Genomic DNA, 20,200 nt, shown 5'->3' with positions numbered 1-20,200 from the left:
TCTTCTGAAAGACTAACTTTGTTAAAAGCTCAGCTACATTGTTGGGGTAAGCAGGCTGCTCCTGCCAAAGAGCTGCAAATGCTGATATGTTTGTGCAGCATGGAAATCAGTGGTTTCACGTTCACTGGTTCATAAAGATCCCAGACATTTCTGAAAGGTCTATCTCTGTTTTGCTATTTATATACCTTGGAAGCAGACTATGGAGCTGCACAGTCTGTGTGCACAGCCTAATTAAATTTTCTGAGACATCATTGATCTTTCCCCATGGCACTTCCAAATAATCTGAAGCAAAATAAGAAATATATAGGAAATGTCTAATGAACATTTTCCCCTTTTGATTCAGATTTAGTAGCAGAGAAACCAAACTTTCTTTTTGAAGTTGAACTTTTTGAGTCACCTGAGCACCCACTTCTTTCTTCACCTCTGTACTTGCCATCAGTGCCTTGAGATCTGTTGGGCTTCAAAATGCATGAGATTTAAGTATTTATTTAAGTTATGACCATTAAGAAGTGAAATTGACTTTCATATGAATTATTAACAGAGATCTCAACATTGGAGTGGCTTGGTGTTGGGCTTTCTGTCTGGGCAGACAGTAGATTAGGGAAGAACACATCCACGAAACAGGATTTTTCAAAATGAAAGACAGGAAAAAAATACTAGAGGAGATGCATTGAGGGGAAATTAAAGCCTCTTAGTGAATGGCAGCACACAAGACTCCATTACAGTGGAAGTGAAGGAAGAATGGTGGCTCCCCCTGGGATAATATGGAAAGTCCACCAAGTCATGAGGTGACACGGTTTTTGGCTATACCCAAAGAAAGTGGCTTCCCAAAGAGGCTTTGTTAAGCCAGAGGTTTTAGTACCACTGCTGCTTGGGTGCTTCTCATGCCAGGTAGAATTAACCTGCAGAAAAACCTGACATGAAGCCTGAAGTGAGAACCAAATGACCAAATCTTGCCCATGGAGATGGAATCATATTAATTTTTAAATACTATCCCATCATTCTAAATGATAACAAAACTGTCAAATAACAAAAATCAAGGGCTGCCATCCACTCACACCAAAATCCTCTCTCAGCAGAAGGCCTCTGTGCACAGCCCTGGGGACACCCCCATGGGACAAAGCTCTCCCCCCAGCACAGCCATGAAAGGCTTTGAGCTCAGCCTTTAAAACTGCAAAGCAGTTGTTTTGTTTTCCATGGATAATGCTTTAATCCACCGGGTGAAAGCTGGACGTTGCTCTCTTTTATCCTGGCTGTCCACGATTCCAATGCTTAAAAAGAAAAGCCCCTAGCCCTTCTGTACCCACCGCTCTTCCAAACTGCTGACTCCTGGATGGGCAGCTCCAAGGCGGGGCCATTGGGATTTATTTAGTTCACTCCCGCAGATGATGCCTTTAGTGCCACAAACCACCCTGGAGACAAGTCCTAATCATCTGGGAGGGGGGGGATTATGTTCAGTTCTTCTTCCCCAAACCCCCCAGACGTAATTCAGATCCAAACTGGAGAGACAGGCAGGCACACAAGAGGGGACCCCGGCACTGCACAGCCCCTCTGAAGCCATGTACAGGAGCAGCTTCCTCCGTGAGGTACGCAAGGAGAAGTACGAGCGGTCAGATGCCTATGATGAGCTACGAGGCTCCCCAGAATTCGACAGTTTGGCCCAAGCCCGGGGCTTGGAGAACCTGCAGGAGCTCAACGAGCGCTTTGCGAGCTACATCAACCGGGCGCGTGTGCTGGAACAGCGCAACACCATCCTGCGCAAGCAGCTGGAGACCTTCCAGCGCATGGATGAGCTGGTGGGCTTGGATGAAGCCTTTGCTGGGCAGATTGAGTTCAACCGGCAACGAATGAGGGAGCTGGCTTCTGACCGAGCCAAGCTGGAGCGGGAGGAGAAGGATGCCCAGCGCATGCTCGATGAGTACTGCAACAAGTAAGGCTTACAATCCATGGAAGATGAGTGGTGTTATTTCCATAGTTAATTCTTGTAATAAGGATAGGTTCGGTGTCACCAGCTACTTCTTGTGTGTGGGTGATGCCTCTCTGTGTGCATCAGATTTATCAAGAAGGACGGTATGTAAGCCCATGTAAGCCCATGTAAGGTGAAAAGTAAGGTATCAGGACTTAGGGATCTGCAGCTCTGCATTTTATGGTCTCACTGCTCCTAGATGGGAAAATGCCCTCTCCATTCCATAGCAGCAGCCCTGGCACATGTCAGCTGCTGTTGTTCATTAGGCTTAGGAGAACTGTGCTCTGAGCTGCAAAGACAAAATAACCCTATTTGACTACAAGGTACCTCAAAGCAAGTCTTGTGTCTGAGCAGCCCAGAGTTACACAATGCCAAACATCTCCTGAAATATGCAGGATGTCTCTGAGAAATTCTTCTTTACAGCCACTATGAAGCACCTGAGCCAGTCTGTGCCAACCATATCTGTGATTTGTCATGAAAAGAAAGGAGATAATTCTTTTCCTGGTGTGTAAAATTTGCCCTCCTTTTCTTCTTTGCATCTTGTATTTCCATCTCATGCCACTAAAAGAATAAGAATAGGCTTCCTCTAATTTCACCTCTTTAACTTCTATGCCACCATAAATCAAAGAGCAGGAGCCTCACATGCTGATGGAGATGAGTGCCTTCCCTCCAGCAACAGGCAATTTTGGTTACATGGCTTAATTACACAAGAGTTGGTAAGCATTGCTCATAGGACAAAAGAGTTTAATCCTCCTGTTACTTAGGGATTGTTTACCCCCAAAATGTCTATCTACTACTTCACCCATGAAAATTTGGCACACTGCCAAATGAACAGGCACATGGGAGCTGTGAGCTACAGCATACCTATAGAAATGCCAAGCCCTGATTTCTCTTTTTCATCTGACAGGAGACAATAGCCCATCCAGGTGCACTGAGGCTTATTGCTGCCAGTGGTCAGATGTCCACAATGTCCTGACTCTGTGCCAGTGGGTAATAAGCACCTGATTAGGCAGAACTGTATTCCAATATTTATGAGCAGGAAATTCAACTATGAGTCAATGCTGTAATTTAGGTGTTGACTCTGGTACTTGCTCGTGTTTTTATTACACAGTGCCCATGAGTATTTGACTACACTCAGTACTTAATTTTCTAGCTGCATATTAGTTAAAAATCTATGTGAATAGTACAGGATTAGTAATGTGACACAAAGTAATTTGCTTTTATTAAAGCTGCTCTAAGCAAACTGTAAATAGGTGGGGAATAATACAGGGCATTGAAAATCCAGAGGAGGAGACAACACCCAGAAAAAGGGCTGTACTTTCAGAAAGTAAGATTTAGGACCTGCTAAAGGGGTAGTTAGTGGCTTCCTAGAAAAAACGGGTGGTACTTGTACAATCCTGGGATGCTCACTCAGCAGCTGTAAACAAAAGTAAGAAGGAAACTTTGGCTAAATTCAAGCCAAAAATGACAATTTAAAAATTAAAGATAAACAGGGCCATGACAATGGAAAGACAGTGGCTGCTTTTTAACCAAATCGCACCAATTGGTTTACATCAACAAGTGAATTTTGGTGAGTTGTTTTTTTTTTTATTGGGAGCTGCTGAATTTGTCTAGAAAGGAGACATGAACATTTCTTCAGTGTCTGAAAAACTTGGGATTGTTTTGAGTAGCAGGTTTTAAAACAATGCCACTGCTCTGGTAACATGTGCTCTGCCATCTGATGGTTCTGATTTCAGTTCCTGGAAGTTATAAACAAAGCTCCCTAAACAAAGTATGGGAGGAATAATCTTCTGTGCCCTATTAGGGGCTGCTGAAACCAGAAACATTCCTGTGCTGAAGACCTGCTCTCCCCCCTGAGTCTGCATTCCGTTGGCAACAGGCACTGCAGGTTCCTTGCTGTGGCTTGAACCATAAAGCTTTTGGTGCACTGGGATTAACAAAATCTCTTAGAGGGAGCATTTTGAATCAATTAATTGACAAATGTCTCTGTCCTTCACTAATGCAAAGAATTTTGACTCTTACAACCCATTCTTTCACTCACCTTCACTATTGGGGAAACAGATTTATAGCTAAGTAAACCTTTTAATCTACATTTATATAAATAGGCCTTTTAAAGTTGCATTTAGACAGAGTAGGGCCAAAGACTACTGGGTCTGTGCAATTAAGTGTTCATGAACCATTAAAAAGTAGAACTTACATTAAAATTTATTTTAAAATCCTCTATGGTCACATTCATAGCTTTTCTCATTAACATGAATAGTTCAGTTCTGTACCAGGGAAGAATTCTTTCTCTTGAAGTTGCAAAAAAAAAAAAAAAAATCAATGCTGGGAATAGTCTGGATGCAACTCATAAAAAAACTAATTATGCTACCTTTATTGACCAGCACCATTGTAGCAACATTGCATCTGGCTGAGGGACAGAATGGTATTTCTCTCTCCATGATATTGGGGAAGATGCTGGAATCCAGATTTTAGTGGCCTTGACTGAACAGGATTAATGGACTTCAGAAATTAAAAGTCTTGCTAATCAATTGTTTATTTAAAAAATTTGTGCACTGCTAATGCAGTGAATTTTGAACATGCAATATGGTTCCCTGGACAAAGTAATTGGCACAGTGTTCTCCCGAAAAAGATTGCTGTGTGGTGATACTCTGATGAGCTAACACCCTTTGGGGCCACAGTAGAGACCCAACACGTGTGAGAAAATGAAAAGTGGTAAACACAATAGCTAGGATATGGGGACTCCACTGGCAAAGCTGCCTTCCAGCCCTGTCTGCAGGGATTTTCTTGGCACTACTGCTGTTTCTCTAGTGATAGGAAGGACTTTATTCTGCTGCAGCTAAGATGAGGATCATTTGCCTGCCCTCCACACTCTCCACAATCTGCAAGCATATTGTCCTGTGGCTGTTACCTGCTCAGCAGTGGCTTCTTGATAACACAGGTAGAATCCGTTCATAAATCAGCAAAACACAACCCTCCTGGGCTCATCTGAGCATTCAGGGTATGACTCTGGATGACAAATATTACTGGCCGGTCCATCATCCTTTTAGGACCTCTCTTTCATAGTCTGTGCTGTCCTTGGCACCCAAATTGCTGCTGTCTGTTGAGAAAAGGTTAGTGAAGTGCATCAGGGAAAGAGAAAATTACAAAGGTAGTAGCCAAGAGGTGCTACTACCTTTCAGTAGGATTCAACAGATTCAACATTTTCCTTCAGATGAAAGGCTCAGGTTTGACACCAAATTGAGTATCTGGCCATGGTGCATTGCTGGGATGGACTGTTACTGTTTCCTCTTTGGAGGGGAGTGGGCCCTTGCACTGCAGTGGAGGCAGAGTCCAAAAAAAAGAGGTGATTGAAATCTTTAATCCTCAGATCTGCTTTCTTTGAGCCTGGCAGCTTACTCCCCTCTCTTCTTTTCCCCTATGCAAAAAAAACCAAAACAACCCAAGCCAGTTAACATCCCTTTTCTTTCAACAGTCCAAAAAAATTTGTCGCCGACCTAATGCTACCTGACTAGATGAGGAGGTTCATGTTTTGTTCGTTTTTGGGTGGGTTTTTTAAATTTTTTTTTCCTTTTTTTTTTTAATGAAGCAAATTAACTTAATAGCTCTTAAGCTCCAGGAATGTCTGACCAGCAACCATCTAATGAAAAAATTTTTGGACATGACTAGCTAATTACTAAACATCAAAATCAACTTTGAAGCATAACAGGGTTGTGACTTGTCAGCCATTGCACTTACAAATACATTTCAGCAGGCACAGAGGCATCCTGAGGTCTCTGAAGCATTTCAAAGAGATCCATGGCACTTTTGCACTGATCTTCTGGAAAAGATTTAACATCACTTGAAAGAAATTCTTCTTCAAAGGATAATCATGCAATACTAACTCTCTCAAGCTGCCAGATGGATTTACAGCTGTGTGGCACAGCATATATTTGGGTTATTTGAGAGTAAAGGAAAATGTAGCTGAATATTTTAGTAACTGAAAAATCTTTTGAGTGAGGATCTAGCAATGAGGGACATCTGAATTACATTAGGGCTGAGGTTTAGACACTGAATCCATTAGATGGTTGTATATTACTGTGAGTGGAAAACCAGCCTTTTATTGTAACTGTGTATTTCATTGTCACAAGATGCCAAAATATGCTTCATTCTTGCCCAGCTATCAGAAAATATCAAAGTTAGGAAACTGTTTACTGTCAAATGCACACAATTTTTTTTTTTTAAATAAATAGAAAACTGGCTGGAATTGAGTTACTTGGTAAATACCTGAAACAAAGGCAGTTTCACTTCTGAAGCTGAAAAATATTCTAGCTTTGGAAGTGAAACTGATGTTAGTACTAATTGGCAAAAAAGGACATTGTTTTATCAGCAATTTGTTGGAGTGATAATGAAATAAAACCTCATAATTTTCACTTGGTTCTTTGCTGCTCATGTAAGAATTTAAAACAGACCAGTGAGCAACCCTGCTAATATGGGATTTCAGAAGAACTTTGTAAACCAGAGCACCAGGTTAAATCCATTTCCTTGTTCTGCCAAGTTCTTCCTTTGTGGTCCTGGTCAGTTTGTGAGTGACATCATCCACTCAGCTTTCCAGTATGTGTTGAAAGAGATGAGAATAATGTTGGTTGTTCGTCCTTCAGGAGACAAAAGGAAGAACTGAGGTTGACATGATCATTATAACTTGATCCTTGATGTGCTCAGTCCAGGAGCTGTCAAGTTCCCTGTTGACTGAAGCAAAGACCTTTGAAATCACCAGCACATATGGGCTGGATCAATGATTTCAGAAGACAGACAGGAACTTATGTTCAGTTCTGAATTTTGGCTTGTACTGGTGTCCATTGCTTCTATTGCAAATGAAGGATCCTAATCACCAGAACTGACTTGTCACCTACCAGAGTGTTTCTTGTAGAAAGTAAGATAATGATAGCTTTTTCATATCTTTCTACATCTATTATTTTAGGAAAAGTAAAGTGTTAAACTTAAAAGGTTAAGACTGTATTTCTGCTGCTGTTGGAGTTTGATAAGTCACTTGTTTAGTACTGATGGCAAAGTCTCATTGCCAAAGTTGCTTCTGGCTGGTGGTTTTTGAGGGGCTTTTTTGTTTGTTTCTTTGTTCGTTTGTTTTTAATGGAGTCCCATTAAGCCACATCTACTGTTGAACATTTAATATGAGGTTTGCTTAAGGAAGGGAATAAATTACAATAATCAACAACTAAATTTTGTGCTCTGTGGCTAAAAAGAATTTCTAGAAGATAATTCTATTTACATACAAATGTGGAGCCCTAATTCTTAAAGAATATGTGCTATATTTCCTCAAACCAAACATAAACACATTATACATCCATCTCAGCACCAGGAACATGCACTTCATGCACCTGTGGATGCTTTATAAAAGCATAAGAATAGTTGGTTAAATGCAGTCCTTACTAAGGCTCACTTGTTGTTTTGACCAAGCTAGTATACAAATTACCATTAAAGGGGACACAAAGCTTGATCCATCTAAGCATCCTAATCCAACATCTTTCCTACATGGTCAATATGTAAAATTGCAATCATTATGTTTAATGTGTCTGTCATTAAAGTGCTTATTGAACAACAACAGGTATAATAGAAAACCAAGAACAATGTAATTAAATGTTCATGTGCCATTGTAGAAAATCCTCACAGAGTAATCACTGCTGAATGGCTGTCACTATAGTTCAACACCAATGGCATATGTTTTTATTGTGGATAATCTATTCTTGAACATTCTGTAAAAAAGTGATAGCAAATATATGGCATTTCATTGTATTCTGTTATGTAAGCTGAAGACAAGAATTTAGGCAATTCTGAGATTACCCTCAGCATCTGGGACCAAAAAATAATTAATGCTAACCCATGAATAAATCTTTTGGGCCCTTTCAAGATTCATATTCTCCTTTAGCGTGAAGCATATCTTGTGCATGACAGTGCAGAGAAAAATGCAGTTTGCAGAGGGATGAACCACTGAACTCTATCTCCTTTTCTCTACTTGTAGGTATAGAAATGAACGTGAATATCAGCAGAGGCTAAAAGAAACCCTGGAGCACCTGAATAAAGTGAGTATGGGAAAATGCCAGGGGAAAGGTGTACTATTTTTTCCTTTGGTTTCATTTACTACAGCGAGCTGCTTTGAAGAAGCAGTGGGAAGATAAAATGTCAGAGCAAGGCATTTCTTGTCATTATGCCCTTCTCCATCCTCCCCCTTCCTATGTAAGTGTCTGAGCCTCGGCATGTGCGTACCTTTTCCCCACACTTTTTAAACATAGCTACGGTATTAAAATACAGTCACTAGTGATAACCATGCCGTGAAAAATTGCTGATTAAGTCCATGTTTTGAAGCCTGGAATGTCTCAAAGCTCCTTAGTCCCTTGCAGGATATGGTCAGCCCTTCCCAGGACAGACCCTCAGCTTCCCATTAGGTTTCCAAACAAGAGAGACACTGCCACTCCCCTTGGTTTGTTCCTTTTACATCAATATAGTTCTTAAATACCATGGGAAAAGCAATAATAAAAATAACAACATTTAATATAACACAAAGCTCAGAGAAAGACAAAAATTGGCTGAAGTATTTTGAAAGTTTCCAAACCAGGTCTGTGAAACTGAAAAATCTTGATTCATCCTCTCTCGCTGCTAGCCTTCATCTGGGTGAAGAACATAATATCTTTCCCCAGTTCTACTTTGCACAGGCTATCATTCATCTTCTGTATTGGAAAACAATTAAAGGTGGACTAAATAGAGATTATTTTTTTATTTCCTTTGTACGAATGGCTGGACCTGATCTGCTGGAGCATTGTCATATCAATGTTTTATATTAAGGACATGTTTTATATTAAGAAAAGACAGAAAGTGCATTTTCTGTCTCCAGTGAGCTCTTGACATCCCGCATCAGTTCTGTTTTCCAGAATACTCTGTTCTTGAACAACTTGAAAACCCTTAAAAAATGTTGTGAAGGTAACTCTTTTGTAAGGGGTTGTTGGAGCTGGTAAGTCTGTCTTCACAGTTCCTCTCAATGAATCTGCCGCTAAAGAAAATTGAATTGATTCACAAACCCTAGGCACAGTTGGCACAGTTCACAAAATCTTGAGGCACAAGGGTGTTTACTATGCCAGGATGTCCCTGGACACCCCTGTTGCAGCAACTCCTTGCGCTGGGAGCACCAAGTGCTGGAGGGAATACAGATGGTTTTCTGTACAGGACCCAAGATGTGGCCTGAAAACCTGCATTTGCAGGTGCAAATTCATTCTTTATCTGACAGCTGGGAAAATACTGGTTCTGGAGAGATCTAAAGAATTTCTCTTCCCTCGTAATGAAAATATTGCTTCAGCACATGGACCAGTGTTCTGGAATCATAACATAAAGCAGAATGGCTTTTCAGAAGTCGAGTGATTAGCAAATATTGCAAAGTTCAAAAGAAAATGTGTAGACACTGCACTGTTCTGATACACAACTCCATCGAGGAAGCTGGTCTCTTTGAAAGCATGGAATAAAAGCAGAAGTATTTTTCCCCTTTGAGGGAACATTTGGAAAGCCAAAACCTGCTTTTTTTTTATCACATGCAAAAATATTTGCTTATAGGCATTATCTAAGGGCCTGGGAGCTTTTTTTGGCTCCCTCCCAAACCTCCCAACATGGCCATTGTCCTGCTGATCTTCCTCTCAATAGGACGAGAGAGGAGTGCAGAAAAGCAGCAGGCATTCCTGATGGTTGGCTCTGAATGTGCTGGGCTGGATGTGTCTGAATCAGCCCCTGGATCACAAAGCAGAGCCTGCTGGAGAGTTCTGTGCCTGGGAGGTTTAGCAGCACAATAAGACAGCCAACATCTACACATTTTTTGAACAGTGCGTGCTGTATGCATGCAAAAGGAAAAATCCTCTTCTACCAGTCATGTGCTGCACCCACAGATCTCAATGGTTTGTTTGCAACCTGTGATTCGCTCACAGAGGTATTTTTACAGCTGATAATGGCACATGGGTATTTTGAAAGAGGTGCCTTCAAAGACTTCTTTTTTTATTCTTTGAGCTAAATGCACAAAGCAGGACTTTCTTGAGGCAAATTGCAAACTGGTGGAGGAACCGGCACGTTTTATAGAGTTGCAAGGAAGATTCAGTTAAAGTGTTTTAAGATGCTTTCTCAAAAATTAAAGAAAAAATGTATTAAATAGAAAAATAAAATGTATCACTACTCTCACATACTTATAAAATATATTACCAAGTTCCAGAGAAATTACCCTAAATTCCCTGGTTTTTTGTTAAATAACAGAACATAGGAAAAATCTAAATTAAGCCTTTGAACAGAAATGGAGATTTCATTACATTTAAAGATCAGTGCCACTCATACCTGTATACTCAGATCATGGTTTCTAGTCATATGGTTTGCTCTTTGAACTAATTGGATGTTAGGAACTTTTGTCTTTGCAAATTCCAAAGTATTATAAATTTGTGCAGCAAAGTGATTTTTTCTAAACTTGGTCAAATGTCATTTTTATTTCCAGAAATGGCTCCAAATTGGCAAACATTTGTAGTATTTGAGAACGTACCAAAGAGAGTTCAAATACTGCAGACCATCCTGGGTTTTTAGAAGGACTTCTTTACTAGGGATCTTAAAAAGTCATCAGGATACCTCAGATCTTGTCATGACACTAGAGAAATCAATGCCGTAGTCTGCTGATGTCATTTGTTTAAGATTCATCCACCATTTCAAGATTTTAATATCAAAATCTGGTATTTCAAACATCTACTACTTGGCTCCCAGCATTATTTTGACAGTGCCAGTGCCAAACTCTACTGTAAATTACATTTGTGCAGGGCATGGTGAATAACATGGCTCCTGTTGGTTGTTTTCATGACACTGTTGTATGTTACAGTAGGCTCTTACACTTCAGGCAGGCTGCTCCATGTGCACAGTGACTCATGCAGTACCTGTGGGCCTGCTGTGGGTTTGGCACCCCAGTCATACATACCGCCATGCCATGTGTCTCTGCATTGCAGGAAGCTGATGAAGCCTTGCTGTGCAACCTGGAGCTGCAAATTGAGTCCCAGTTCCTGCAGGATGACATCAATGCTACAAAGGACAGATACAAGAAGGTAACTGGCTAAAATTGCTGTTTTCCTTGTAGAGATAGATGTGGAACTTTGCCCTTCTCCATGATCAAATGGTGGCAAATTAAAGCAAATTGCATTTATGTTTTGGTAGGTGCATATAGCACTATTTATTTTCAGTGGGCACAACAACCGGATGGTTTCCAGCACCCAAACATGCTTCTCAGGGTCCAGTAACTACAGCTGTAGCAGAGTCTTGAATTTGTCAACCTGGTGTCATGGTTCAACCCAAAGTGCTGGTCAAGCTGTCTTATATTTCATTCTAAGGAAGCTGTTGCTTTCATCATCCAATTTTTTGGGAAAGGACACTCCAGTTAATGAGCAGGCATATGCCTGTGGAAGTATGATTCCATTGCAGCTGACTTTAACATTTGTTGCCTTCTTCCTGAGAGAACTGTGGGTCTTGGGATCAGGCCACTGTCCCGTCTTTGCTGCTTTTGAAAAAAGTTAATATTTTTTTCGTGCCACATGCAAAGATATTTGTGATTCTTATTTTGAAAATCTCTTACGAAATTGGAAATGGAATGGAATCTTCAATTAAACCTATGAACTGTATAGTCCTTATCCAAAAGTCTGGGATATATCCTCAGTATGATGAAACTGCTAGCACTCCTGCACTCAAAAGCAGTTGTAAGTTGCATTCCAAACCCAAGCCTGAACATGAATTGGACTTTTATGGGCTAAAAGCATTACATATCTAAAAATAAGCCCCAGGAATACATGGAAATGTCTACCTTACTATGGCATTTTCTAATGAAAATGTTTTTACCTTATCACAGAACCTCATGGAAATCCAGACCTATGTCAATGTCTTGCAGCAGATCATCCAGACAACTCCTCGTGTGTCCCCAATAACCACTGGCATATGTGAGGCAAGTATTGCTGTTGGGAAGTATATGCAGCTCTAAGTAAGAAAAAGATTTTTACACCTAAAGTGTCCCAGATCCTTTAACTTCTACTCCAAGGTTAGTTGAAAACTGTCAAAACAATGTGTAAGTACTGAGTAGTGAACATGGGAGAAAAAAAATTTACTGTAGCTTTGAAAAACTGTATCAATGAGGAAAGAGAGATTAGCTTTGTCAGGTGCACTCCAGCATATATATTAGTCCCAAAAATCTGTGGTACAGAGATATTTGAAGTAGTTGTGCTTCTTCTCGGAGGAGGAGCAAGCAGGATATATGAATATTTTAAGAGAAAGGAAATCTTATCCTGAAGGGGTGAGATGTGGTGAAAATTTAAATGAAATTAATTTATACAGACTAGATGATAACTTGGTGATTTCCACCAATATGAGTGGCTATGGCAGGAATGTTCATTATTCGGAAGAAGATGTGAACAGGTTTACAGGGTCTAACCTGTACTGTTACAGACCTGCTATCTGATATCTTTATTCTTAAAGCCATGCTGCCATTCAATAGAATTTGGCTTGAGGTTCAATCCCCATCTTTTATCTGTCTTTTGCCATTTTCTATTTGTCTTTACAGTTTATTTCCAGTAGTGCAATTTCTTTTGGCTCTTTTTAGGAGTGAAACATAATTTCCTGTACACACATTGTTTTCTTCCAACTAGGAAAAACTGATAGCAGAGAGGAGGATCCCTGTTCTGCAGAGCCAGCTGGAGGAATACAAGAGCATCCTCTGCCAGCTACAGGCACAGAAATACAAGCTCCAGACAGAGGTATTGGAATCACTAGCCATAAACACAACCATGTTGCTCATGAACTGGTTTTTTTATGGTCACTCAGTAAAAGCTCTAACATGGCTTTAACGTGGTTATGTTAACTTGGTGGACTTGGAGGTGTGCTTTCCTTTTAGATTTCCATCTTTTTCTTCAGCTGTTTCATTCCCATTCTCTCAATGGAACAAATTGTCAGGTTTAGTTGGCCAGGGTGGGCTGTAGGTATTGTAGGTGCAATGAAGCTGTCTTTGCTTATCAGAGTGGCTGATGAGGGAAGGTTTCCACAATGCAACTGGATTCCTACAGGACAGAATCAGCAGGACATTATGAATGGAAAAGTACCACAGGGTTCCTATGACTTTCTTACTTGCTGAGTTCTGGCTAGAAATTGGCTCCAAGAAAACTGACGGGGAACCCTCAGGGCTCTGCCCCGTCCTTTCTATCACTGCCACATCCAATGCTAAGCTTGCTGTGGGAAGAACTGGACAGGTTTGTGGAGCAAAACTGGGAGGACTATTGAGCTACATTTGGCTTTCTGCCTTCATCCATGTCACTACTAAGCATTTAGCCAGCATCTCTCCTGTGCTTGGACACTACCAGCAAGAAAAACCATGTGCTTTTTGCCAAGCCCTGAGTTGTAAAAAGACTTTGACTAGTTGTCCTTGCCCATCTCCCAGCCAAATCTGCCCTAAATCAACCTTCTGTCTCCAGCCAGTGCCTGCAAACATGAGTGCAGTGCAGGGCTGAGGGTGGCAGGAGGTGGAGGAGCAGCTGAAGGCTGCAGTGGATAGAAAACAGATCTGAATAGTTGCCAGTGGCATCTCTACCTCCATGCAGTTGAATATTTTTTAGCAGATGGGGTGGAGAATGACCCCAAGTACAGCTTCCTTTGTGCCTCGAGTTGTTCATCCAGGTCAGAGGAATGAAATACTGACAAAAACATCATTTGGTGGGATTTTGGACTCCTTTGGACAGCCATAGCAGCAGCTCATAACTTCCTGAGCATAACTTCTTTCATTAGGGTCAGGACAGTGTATTTTCCTTGGTCTCTTTCTCACATCTGATGCTCTGGTGGAAAGGACACATGCAGTCTGGGATGGACAGGAATCAATATGGGGATGAGATAGTGAATCGATATAGAGAAAAAGGGGAGGAAATCAGCCTTCTGCTGGCAGGTGGAGAGAGGCAGTCTTTGAAGAATTAATCGTGCTGCTTTCAAAATCAAATCTTCCCATCCCATTTAGAAATAGATTATTCATTCATTCATTCTTGTGCCTTGAGATTAAGAGAGTGAAATAGCTTTATGAGTGCAGGTCAGTAACACAGTAGCTTGTGATGGTGAAGGCTGGATCTGATGACCAAGGTGTCATCAAGTTTCTTTGCTTTCCTGTTTCTGGACCTGACAGCCATGTGCCCCAGAGGTCATGGGTCCCACCCCATGAGCACTGAACAGAAAAGAGTCTCTGTCTACTCATACACTGCAATATAACCAAACAAATGACAAGGGACATCACTTCTATATTTAGTATTTAGCCTCTTAAAAGACCTTTTTTTTTATCTTGCCTGAAGCATATAGAAATAAATCAATTATTGAAGAATTCATTATTCACTTATTCCCCCATTAACTTTTTGTGAGTTCATCTCTTTGAAAAGTAGGAAAAAAAAGTGACAAAATAACTATAATAAATAGATAAAAATAGCAGAAGAAAGTGAGAGGAGATTTACAGGGTGAAATATCCCGCCTGAAACTCAGCCTTTATTTTTGGAAGGCAACTTTTGCCACCTCCTGGTTGATGTGCTCATTGGTTTTATCGCTGAAGTAAAAAGCCTGAGGAATTGAATTCTATAGAAGAGTTCTTTGTTTAAAATGTGACTTTTGGTCTTATTTTCCCTGTCCGCAAACCACAGAGAAGGAGGAGTGGGTATTTCTTGAGCTCATCTTCCCAGTTAAGAACTTTTACTGTCCTTGTTAGGCCCTGCCCACTCTGATAAGTTACTGCTTTTTGAATAACTGAACAAAGGTAGTGAAATTGCTCCTGTGTTTCATCAGTGCAGCATCGCATTGTAGTAAAGAATGACTTGCCTTTTATTATGCTTAAAATATGGGGATGGTGAATTTTTCAAAGCTGCTTCTTTCACCACCAATTTTATTTACCAGACAACCATGCTGGAGCAAGCAATTAAAAACACCCAGGAGAGTTATGATGATGAAATTCAGCTTTACAATGAGCAGATTGAAAACCTTAGGAAGGGGATAGAGGAGGCTGAGAGGATCTTGGAGAAGTACACCACTGACTGCCGCCAGCTGGTGATCTACCAGCAGTCCCTGGAGAATGAGCTGGAACGGTACAAACGGATCATCGAGAATGAGGACAGCCGGTAAGGCTGGATTTCTGGGCACTCACAAAGGGACCAGGGATCTCTTTTATCTCATTTGAAAAATGTATGTTTAAGGATATTTGATTCGGCCAAAGCTATAGCATTTTCACACCTTTCACTGGTAGATATCTAGGGATAGAAATCGAAATAGATGCAAAATCTGGTGAAACTTCTGCCAAGGAAAGGGTCAGAGCCATTTTGGGCTTTCCTGTCCTTGCAGTCTCCTTTCCATATGCTGTCCTGGCATCAGTGTACAGAGGTCAGGAGCACACAAAAGCAATCTGAACATCCTCTCCTCAGACTGGGTGTTGGTGACACTTGTTCAACACTACCGGCAGGTTGATTTTTGGAGGGTGCAAACAAAGCAAATGCCTTGTAAAGCAAAGCATTCTTCCCAGCAAAGCCATTCCTCAGGCATGGGGAGAAAGAGGAAAAATACAAGAAACTGGCAGGGATTTGGGTTGCGCTTAAACCTACAGAGGACCACTGTCTCCCCCTAATGTCCACCATCAGCCACAGTGGACAAAAGGATCTTGCACAGCAGCAGAGCCAGACCCCTAAGCACCCAAACTACTGCTCTGGGCTGTGCAGAAGATGCAGGGGAAGAACACTCACTTAATAGTCCACTCTATGTGTGGGGAATGGGAATTTAATTAATTTTCAGGGTCTAATTTTGGACACTGAGTTCTAGTTAGAAGTACCTTAACAGAGTAATTCTCAATGCCAAAAATCATATTGACACAGGGTCTCTGACAGGACAAAATATCTCAAATTCCAGCAGAGCAGATTGGGGAGGCCAACAGTAACTGTTTTGCAATAGGTCTGCCTCTCAATTTTAATTTTTAACCCTTAATACTACTGACTTCTTGAATGTTTTCCAAGGAGGACTGCTCCAAATTTCCTATTTTGCCAGCCAGCATGGTAAAAATGGATTTACAGTTCTTGCTGACCTCTGGTAGGCTTGGATTGACTGTTTGCCCATCTAACAACCTCCCATCTTTTCAAAGTGCCATGCCAAATGCAAAGCTGTTGCTACATGTTGTAATTACTGGTGTACTTTACCTACTGGAGTATTCCATATCTCCTGCTGGCAGAAACCAACCTCAGTCCTGTGAAAGTGCTGTGGCTGTCTTGATTATCCCCAGAGAAGAAACAGGTTCCCATCATTCTTTTTGACTCCTCACCACAGAGGAGTACATTTCTTTAAGCTCTGTGCTTATTTTTGCACAATTTCACTTGCTTTCACTGAAATGTTGGGGAGAGAACTGATGGATGCACATATATTCTCCACAGGTTAAACTCTGCTATAGCAGGAACCCCAGTCACACTCTTCACACAGATTTATCGACCTGCCCAGCCTCAGGCTTCGAGGGGAAGAGGTAAACCTATGATGTGTTTTTCTGTGTATGTCAGGAGAAGCATCATTTCATTTTAAGCTGTTTGTCCATCTGTCTTTAATATGGCCACCAGTCATGACAGCCTGACTACAGGCTTGAAAATGCAACTGTTTCAGCTTACCTTAACTGTCCCTGAGACAAGCTGTCAAAGGCCAAAACCACAAGCAAAAGCATTTCTTTGCTAATTTCTACAGTTTATTACTTAGGCCAATCAAGAGTAAAATCAAAAGGCATCTGAAATGGTGGAAAGAGCTGCAGGTTTTGTGTTGACTCATTCTGAGTTTGTTTGCACTTTAGTGATGTGCAAAGAGCACCAAGGTGTGTTGAGTGCCACAGGCCATTTTTGAGGCCTGTTTTCCTCACAGACTATGAATTATGTTTTCTCTGTGTTGTATGTTGGCTTATTAGAATTAGGATGCTTGTAAACCTGCTGACAAGGAAATGGCCAGGGCTAAATGAGAAAGACTGCTTTAACAAAGGAATTGTTGTGATACATTCTAACATATGGGATGACTTAAATCCAAGGCTCACTGGGGTTTTAATAATGACAAACTGCCTCGAGAATGGAGACAAACCATCGTATGAGGGATGTTTTTGTAATGCAGCTGTAATTTTTCTAACTGCTGTGTGAACTGTAGCAGTTTTATATTAAATGGGTCCAAAATGCCTGAGGCCAGATCCTCAGCAGCTGTAAATAATTACTGTCATGCAAAGTGGTGTTTTATACATGCTGAGGATTTGGCCTGTCTCTAGACACAACACTGATTTCTCCTGCATGACGAGCACGGTATTTCATGTGTGTTACTGTATTGTGGCAGGGGACAAAACAGCTGCCTTAGGAAAAGTATGTTAATATCTGTCTGTCCTCTTGTTCTTGTAATTACCCCTGTCTCAACCCCTGTCTCCTCTGCTCTATCTGCTCATGCCACGGAAATCATACCTTGCCTAATCTCCTGCTGCTGCTAAGCTCTCATGGGATCTGTGCCTACTGATTGCCCAGGAGATCAGAATCAGGGGGTTCTAAGAGCTCAGTGACAGTGTCTGAGTGATGCCATTGTAGATGGGTGGCTTCTCAGCTCTGTGACCACCAGCCACTGCTGCTCCCTCCTGCCATGACTTTCAGTATCTGTCCATACTCCAAATTGTCAGGAGTGGAGGTGCCTGGCTCTTTTTTAGCCCTCTGGGCTAAAAGGCTCTCCACCTGCAGTGGTGAGGGCAAGAAGCAGCTCTAGCATTTGCAGTGACTGTATTCAAGCACTGTTTGTTGTTCCCTTTGCTTTGAATTTTCTTTAGATATCACCCAGGCCATGCAAGACATTGCCAGTATAAAGCCCAGACAAAAAGGCCTGACAAAGAAAATTGCCAGGAAAAAGGAGCTGATGTCAAAAGACATAACCGACAGTCACTCACCTGAAAGAACGTACAAAAGAACTCTGGAAGGTTTTGACCAAGATCAGATGGAGTTTAGGCATGAAGGCTCAGTCAGGTGTGAACCTGAGCAAGAAGGATCAGAATTTGATGAAAAAGAAATGGGCCCAGAGGACGTACCTGATGGAGCCCAGATAAGTAAAGCCTTTGATAAATTGTGTAATATTATGAGGGAGAAAATAAGAGTCTACAAGAGACCAGAGGCTAAGTCTGAAGCCCATCCCAAAGGGCGTTATGTACTGGTGACAGGGGAGGAAGGCTATGAAGAACCATGCATCTTGGCCCCCTCTATCCCTGCTGGGGGAGGGATCACAGTTTCCACAGGCAATGGGAAGATGATGAATGGTGGTGATGTGGAGTCCATACCAGAGCTCCCAGAACCTGCCGAACCACCAGAAAAAGAGAAAGGGGAAATCTGTGAAAGGAGAGAAGAGTTTCAACTCCCAGATAAACAGAGAGAGGAGGGGAAAGAAGATGTGCTTGAATGGGGGAAAAAAGCAAGAGGAAAAATTGAGCAAATCACAAAGTACCCGGACATCTCTGAGCCTGAGACAGTTACTTCCTCTGGTCTGATAAGCCCAACTGAACCAGGACTCCTCCGAGAGACAGAATATGAGCGAGCAGATAAACAGGGCCTTTTGTTCAGGGAAGCAGCCTTACCTGGCTCTATGAGCTATGAGAAGGTGGAGGTGGTGGAGTCCATTGAGAAGTTTTCAGATGACAAAATTCAGACATATGAAGAGACAGCAATGATTGTTGAGACAATGATAGAGAAGACAAGCAAGAAGAAACTAGATGACAAAGGCTCTTAAGTGACACATACCCTCTGACAGTCAATTTGTCTGGCATAGTTATTAAATGACTGTGTTTTTTTCCTGACCGAATGATACAGTAGTGAGATTTTTGCTGTTTGGTATGGAACAGATTGAAACCTTGATGGCAATTCTGTCTGGCTCACCTTTGGTGCAACAACCATTAGTGTTCTCCAGGGCACATCCTATGCAACTCATTTTCATGATTAGGGCACATGGGAAGAAATTATTATGACAGAGCTGCCTGGCTTTCCACAGTATCCAGGACAAATTTCCATATTCCTCTACTGCTCCTTCAACTGCCATACGACCCCCCATCTTTGAGATAGCTGCAAATGTTAACTTGTGACATCTGGTTCATTTAATAAAAGTTTTGCCTTCTACCGAAGATACTCACTGTGGGTTTATTTTGCCTATAACATTGACTCACAGACCCTACTTGTAAACATCACCTGAGTGGTGTGCAGCATTTTGTCCAGGGAAAGAGCTGGATACCTCTTAAATAACCTGTTCCAAATATCTCCCTTTCAAAGTCTTTAAATAGCAATGAGCTTGGCAGACCTTTCTTTTTGGCAACAAAGGCAAACTTCCTGTATTCAAGATAAGCTCTTACTGCAGATCTCAGAATAATTCTCCCCGAAGGGAGATCTCCCTTACAAAAGCTATTATTTGTCCTTTACCAACACAACTGATGTAATTATGAATGCCAATGAGCTTTTGAGCAGACTGCAGCAAAGACTGAGTATTTAGGTATTTTTTATTTTCTTTTTAAGTATTTCCTTGGACTGTAGAGTTTCATACTGCCACAGGATCCTGTCTCACTCCTGTCACCTGCAGTCACATGGAGCTCCACAGGATTGCTGGAATAAACAGTGCCTTTCCACCTTCCCATGCCTGGGGAAGCAAAAAGAAACGCTTGCAGCTCCCAGAAACCTTCAGCTTAAGAAAACAAACAAAAAACCACAAATTAAAAATCAGAGAAAGGAAATATTTTGCTTGTATGTGTGTAAATAATTAGCTTTACTTAAAGTGCTCATACACCATTTAGGCCTCAACTTGACACCAGGCACACAAACAATCCCATTAAAGCCCAAGACTTACTGAAGGGTGGTACTAGATTAGTCTCTACAAATTTCTTGTTCAATCCAATGCCAGTTCTCTAAGTTTTCATTTCAGCTTCCAGCATTGTTGTGCCTTTTCTTTCTGCCTTTTAACTCCTGTCAGCTGCAGGAAAGCAAGGTTAAAAGCCATTTGAGCTGACAAGTCTGAGCTTCAGGAACTCCTCGCAGCGCCCAAGGCTTTCCTTCAATAATATGTTGGGTTTGGTTATTTCATTCATGAGGTCCAGCACAGGTGTAGCATCTGATCTACTGTGATTGTTATGTCTGGTAAAGTGGCACCTTATTCTTTGAAACAGGGACA

The 20,200-nt window shown here is 41.4% G+C and overlaps 1 protein-coding gene across 1 annotated transcript; it reads left to right on the top strand.

Annotated features, from left to right (window-relative positions):
* Window positions 1-1,559: 1,559 nt before the first annotated feature.
* BFSP1 (beaded filament structural protein 1) lies at window positions 1,560-18,778 on the top strand. The gene is made up of 8 exons (XM_066547804.1): window positions 1,560-1,930; window positions 7,983-8,043; window positions 10,975-11,070; window positions 11,865-11,957; window positions 12,655-12,762; window positions 14,921-15,141; window positions 16,435-16,520; window positions 17,832-18,778. The coding sequence occupies exons 1-8, from the start codon at window positions 1,560-1,562 to the stop codon at window positions 18,776-18,778; spliced, it is 1,983 nt and encodes a 660-aa protein (XP_066403901.1).
* The last annotated feature ends 1,422 nt before the right edge of the window (window positions 18,779-20,200 follow it).

The sequence above is a fragment of the Molothrus aeneus genome, chromosome 3 (genome assembly GCF_037042795.1).
Source record: "Molothrus aeneus isolate 106 chromosome 3, BPBGC_Maene_1.0, whole genome shotgun sequence".
Lineage (NCBI taxonomy): Eukaryota > Metazoa > Chordata > Aves > Passeriformes > Icteridae > Molothrus > Molothrus aeneus.
The sequence above is the reverse complement of the archived record's forward strand: the minus strand, read 5'-3'. Positions and strand labels throughout refer to the sequence as shown.